Genomic DNA, 5925 nt, shown 5'->3' with positions numbered 1-5925 from the left:
CACCCATCTAATCTTAATAGAGATAGAGGCTGGAAAGGTTGGAACCTTAGTTTCTCTCGACTTCCTCTAATAAATAACCTCAAAATCCACAACCACCTCCACTCCCAACCTTCCCTCCCTCCTTTCTTTCATCTTTTTCCACTGCTAAGCCCCACCCTTTCTCCTTGTGATTTTTCCATTTTTATTTCCTTTCTCTCTTTGCCTTAGCCTTTTTCTTCATTTCTTCTTAGTTATCCCTTTCCTTCACTTTATACTTTGTGGGTGTGTGTTTTCTATTTTTAAATTTTTTTTTTTCTTTCTAATTAGTTTTCATCTTAAGACAATATTATTTACATTAGAAATCATTAATAATCCCCAATGCCTTATTTATGGTGTCTTGTCTAATTAATGTTATCTTACTTTTATATTTTTATTTTATTTTTATATTTTTAATTCCTTTTAGGTTCATTTTTCCTACCTTGTTTTCTCTTTTTTTTTGTTTCTCTTTTGTGTTTATCATTTTTTCTTTGATTTATTTTTGTCAATTTTTTTTTGTTTTTTGGTTCTTTAACAATAGGAAATTTATGATATCTTATTAATAAGGTATGATTATCTTGATTAGTTCTCATTAATAAGACTGCATTTATTAGACAAGAAAACATCAACACTTTTTATCTATTTAATGTGTCTTGTTTACATTTGTCTTCTCCACCATGCTTTGTATTCTGGTGAATATTATTTGAGTAGGTATAGAAAACCCATTTCTTACCTCCATTTTGATCTTGTTTTCAAACACTTTTGGCATTGTAGATATTATAGGGTTCAAAATGAGAGTTTCTAATGACATCCCTTTTCCTTGATTTTCTGGAACACTTGAGTCGCAGGTCGTTTTCGATTATGACATCTAGGAAAATGTTGATAATTAAAAGTCCGTCCGTCACCTCCGTTTTCGTCATTAATGTATATATATAGTTGTTTTTGTTTAGAATAGAAATTTGTATGTAGTCCACGCAACAATAATGACAAAAACGGCCTGTCCTTCGTTTCACGCGGAGAATACAGCACAAATTTTCAAGATTTATAATCACTCGTAATTTGGGTAATTGGAATCCGTAATGATGCCATTAACGCGGTGAGAGAAAAGGTGGTGCTGTATAAATCTCTACAAATTTAATTCGATCTCATTGGATTGCATCAAAGTAGGAAAGAATTCGTGCTGATCATTGGATTGCATCCGTTCATGTCGCGTCAATTGTGTTGTGCACCATCAATTTTTGGCTCTTCTAAGGTTTGGACAATAAGGAAGTCCAAAAATATAGAATTCCTTAAGGTTTGGACAATAAAGAAGAATTGCACGCATTGGGATGGCTATTTAAGAAACTTCAATGCCACATCCTTATACATTGCACGCATTTGTTTTTGTTTGTCATCATGGCAGCTCCGTTAGTGGCTCCAGGTTTCAGGTTCTATCCCAGGGATGAAGAACTCTTGAGTTATTTGCGGAGAAAAGTGAGTGGACGTAAGATTGAGCCGGATATCATTCCAGAAATAGGTTTGTACGATTGCGAGCCATGGGATTTACCTGGTATGTTCTAGCCTTATTGGGTTTTTACTCTTTTTCATCACCTGATTTTTTTTTCTTATGTAATAAATAGCCTTGGTTCTTACGGTGGAATAATGATTTTTTTTGGTTTTCAAATATGGTATTCTAAGTTCTAACTACCCAACAATGTTATTGCATACAATTATGGATCCATATTGAGAGACCAGATGTTTTTGGATTTCTATGAGTCTTCCACATATTGTTTCGGGTTTGATTCTATGAGTTTGCTTCGGATCAAATTCAAGAACATTTCATGCTAATTTTATGTCTAAATTTTGTTGAATGGTCCCTTTAGTTAATTGCTTTGACTTTCTAAAGGTCTTGTTTACACTGCCTTTTTGTTGTAACTTTTCTGTTGGGGATATACAATGGTTGCAGCCCATAATCACAAAGTAAAATTCAATCCGAAATGTTGCATTAAGATATTTTCTGTTGGGGATCTACCAAGTATGTATAATCTCTACTCTGACAACTAGACTTCCGTCAGATTAAGAAGTAAAGGACAGTCTCTATTTTGAATAGGGCAGTCTTTTCTGTCCTACACGCTATGTTTATACATAATACAGCTTATATGGTAACCCCAGTTGGATATATAAGGTCTATTGGCTGATTAATCTGTATTTAGCTTCAAATGTTGTATTCACATTTTGATACTTTGTCTGAGTTTTAATATCTACTTCATGGTTGTAAATCAGGTGGTTTGTGAAATAGTGTTTTATGCTTCCGATTTAATTGTCTACTCTTTAACTTAAATAACTAATTCCGATTTCTGATGTTTTGGCAGATAAGTCTCCTCTGTCCAATGGAGATTCGCAATGGTATTTCTTCACTCTTCTTAAGAGAAGGTATCATACTGGTTCACGCATAAACAGGGCCACTAAAGCTGGTTACTGGAAAGCAAGTGGGAGGGGCCGTAAGATTGCCTCACAGTTGGGTGTGAAGAGAACCCTAGTCTTCTACACAGGCCGCACTCCACAGGGGGAACAAACAGATTGGGTGATGCATGAATATTCTCTAGATGGCGCAGCTGGTTTGCAGGTACCCTGTTTGAATTAAATACAATTTTAGATTTCTTTGAAACAAACGAGGAATATTGGAGTGAGTGGAGAATATATTAGAGAGTAGATATACAGAGGATATGCAGCTATTAAATTAAGTTTCGGGATTTGATCCAACTTTGATAGTGTTATTTTACGAATCCTACGCCAAAACCAAAACCAGAGTCCCTGAAAAGGCACTGAAATGCATTTGCTCTAGCATTCTTCTCCCAAATTTGCCTCATTAAATACTTACTATAGGATTATGCAATGTTCTTTCGGTAGTATTTCCATTCTCACTTCATCCATTATTATTAGAAACTTACAATATTTCTCTTGGATGTCTACAGGATACTTTTGTCTTATGCCGTATTTTCAAGAAAAAGGGAACAGAGCATAAGAATGGTGAACAGAATGACGCACAGATAGAAAATAATATAGAACCTACGCCCTCACACGCTTATGTTCAAGGGTGTCCAGATGCAGCGTTGAACGTGCCAATAACTTTGATTGGATCTCCTCAAACTCCCCACTCCTCTCAAAACCTGGCAGCTCAGACTCTCTACGAACTCGAGCATAGCCGTGGTGAAAGAGGCACAGTTCAGTTCGATGCTGTCAATGGGGTGGGTACCAATCCCAGGAGATTTAACACCAACACCGCTACCAACGAAGAGGAGATGAAATATATGGCGGAGGTTTTCGAAAATGTGAAAGACACTGAGGAAACTGGGCACTTTGATAATAGGCAAAACTCTGCTAGTATGGACACTGCACCTCTTGACCATTCTGCTCATCCCGAGCATCACAACTGCTCTAAATGTGACAAGACGGCAGAGGAGCTCATTAGTTTCAAAAAAGGCTTCGAGAAGATGACAGAGGAGCTCATCAACCTCAAAGCCGATGTAGCAAAGATGGTTGATCTCTTCCAATCCAACTCTACTATGCAGGAGAATGTGACAGCACTACTTCGTATGTTGCAGAAGATGGAATTCAAAAAGCATGGAGATGACAAAGGTGCAAGTTCAAGCAATCACATGCAGCTGATTGAATTTTTGTAATAGGACTGGAGCTATTTATTTTGATATTTTTCTTCTTTTCTGTTTTGCTACTATCTAAACATTGATTCCAATGTGCTAGTGGCCTGTGTTTGTATGGGCTAGCACCTTGATTATGCTGTTTAATATTATCAAAAATATATAGAGTTCACTTTTTACCAGCATATTTATTGTTGGAGTTGTTTCATGTTTATTAGATATTTAATGGCTGACAAAGAACTTAGTGTGAACATGGTAGGGAAACATATAACTTTGCTAACATATATGAAACAACAAAAATGCAACTCATGTTTATTGTCGTGCAACTCCTATCACATTTTTCTTTATTTATTCTATTTTATTGCAAGATTATTATAAAGATATGATAATCATTAGAATTGATAACTTTATACCTTGACACATGCAAATTTCACAGGTTGGACCTCCCAAAAATTTCCTAGATGTCATAATCGAAAACGACCTGCGACTCAAGTGTTCGACAAAATCAAGGAAAAGGGATGTCATTAGAAACTCTCATTTTGAACCCTATAATATCTACAATGCCAAAAGTGTTTGAAAACAAGATCAAAATGGAGGTAAGAAATGGGTTTTCTATACCTACTCAAATAATATTCACGAGAATACAAAGCATGGTCGAGAAGACAAATGTAAACAAGACACATTAAATAGATAAAAAGTGTTGATGTTTTCTTGTCTAATAAATGCAGTCTTATTAATGAGAACTAATCAAGATAATCATACCTTATTAATAAGATATCATAAATTTCCTATTGTTAAAGAACCAAAAAACAAAAAAAAATTAACAAAAATAAATCAAAGAAAAAATGATAAACACAAAAGAGAAACAAAAAAAAAGAGAAAACAAGGTAGGAAAAATGAACCTAAAAGGAATTAAAAATAGAAAAATAAAATAAAAATATAAAAGTAAGATAACATTAATTAGACAAGACACCATAAATAAGGCATTGGGGATTATTAATGATTTCTAATGTAAATAATATTGTCTTAAGATGAAAACTAATTAGAAAGAAAAAAAAAATTAAAAAATAGAAAACACACACCCACAAAGTATAAAGTGAAGGAAAGGGATAACTAAGAAGAAATGAAGAAAAAGGCTAAGGCAAAGAGAGAAAGGAAATAAAAATGGAAAAATCACAAGGAGAAAGGGTGGGGCTTAGCAGTGGAAAAAGATGAAAGAAAGGAGGGAGGGAAGGTTGGGAGTGGAGGTGGTTGTGGATTTTGAGGTTATTTATTAGAGGAAGTCGAGAGAAACTAAGGTTCCAACCTTTCCAGCCTCTATCTCTATTAAGATTAGATGGGTGGTTATGTATTTTGATGGATTCCTTGAGTTCTCTCTAAAGAGGTTATCTTTTTCATACAAGATTTGGGTGTCTTCTAAGCAAATATGATGCTTGGTGGAAGATGATTGGTCAGCAAGGGCTGATTTGAATGCATGCTCATGTTTGATGCCAACACTATGCTCTTTCAATCTAGTTTTGAAAGAGCAACTAGTTTCACCTAATATAAAAAATGCCACAATAACAAACAACTTTGTTAATGCTAAACTCAAGATAAACATCTCTAGGATCTTTAAGAGGGGGGATAAGGCTTATTAAAGTATAGAAAAGCTTGAAGGTACATGAAAGGAATATTTTTTGAGGACATGACAGCTCCTTGGGGTAATCTTTCTTCATGTCACATATACGAAAGGCTCTCATGGTTAAAGTTTTGAGGATGCTAGCTTTTTGGGTGAGGTGGTGGTGGGAAGAAGAATGTAGATAGAGATCAATATGGGCATATTTACAAAAAACCTAACAAGAAAAGGTTTCATCTAGTTGCCTAGTGAGTAGAATGTTAAGGAAGGGAGTTGGTTGTTAGACTCTATCTCTTTGGTAGAAGAGATACAAGGGACTAGACTATTGAGGTGGGCATGAAATTCTTCTAATTTATCCAAGGCATGTAGCCAATACATGTCGATGTCATCCACATAGCACTTCCACCACCTTGGTTTAAGAGGAAAGAAGTAGAGGGCCAAATCTTCAAAATGTTTCATGTATAGATTAGCTATGATAGAAGAAAGAGAGGATACCATAGCTATATCATTGACTTGCTCATAGATCTCTCCTCGAAAAGAAAAGAAAGTGGAGCTAAGGCATAACTCAACTAAGGAGGTCACTTCCTCATTTGTCTTGCTTCCAACAATATCAATGGTATTTGGGATAAGAACTTTAGTAAGAAGAGACACCACGTC

The 5925-nt window shown here is 35.2% G+C and overlaps 1 protein-coding gene across 1 annotated transcript; it reads left to right on the top strand.

Annotated features, from left to right (window-relative positions):
• The first annotated feature begins 1410 nt into the window (after positions 1–1410).
• Positions 1411–3677, top strand: LOC131875338 (NAC domain-containing protein 45-like). The gene is made up of 3 exons (XM_059219433.1): positions 1411–1564; positions 2367–2620; positions 2970–3677. The coding sequence occupies exons 1-3, from the start codon at positions 1411–1413 to the stop codon at positions 3675–3677; spliced, it is 1116 nt and encodes a 371-aa protein (XP_059075416.1).
• The last annotated feature ends 2248 nt before the right edge of the window (positions 3678–5925 follow it).

Source organism: Cryptomeria japonica, chromosome 4, assembly GCF_030272615.1.
Source record: "Cryptomeria japonica chromosome 4, Sugi_1.0, whole genome shotgun sequence".
NCBI classification, from domain to species: Eukaryota; Viridiplantae; Streptophyta; class Pinopsida; order Cupressales; family Cupressaceae; genus Cryptomeria; species Cryptomeria japonica.
Note: the sequence above shows the minus strand (reverse complement) of the source record. Positions and strands in the feature narration are given on the sequence as shown.

Excerpts from the sequence above, each read along its gene's own strand:
- LOC131875338 (XM_059219433.1), top strand. The coding sequence starts at position 1,411 with ATGGCAGCTCCGTTAGTGGCTCCAGGTTTCAGGTTCTATCCCAGGGAT. Across the intron at positions 1,565-2,366 it reads CGAGCCATGGGATTTACCTG|ATAAGTCTCCTCTGTCCAAT; the intron begins GTATGTTCTAGC and ends ATGTTTTGGCAG. Across the intron at positions 2,621-2,969 it reads ATGGCGCAGCTGGTTTGCAG|GATACTTTTGTCTTATGCCG; the intron begins GTACCCTGTTTG and ends GGATGTCTACAG.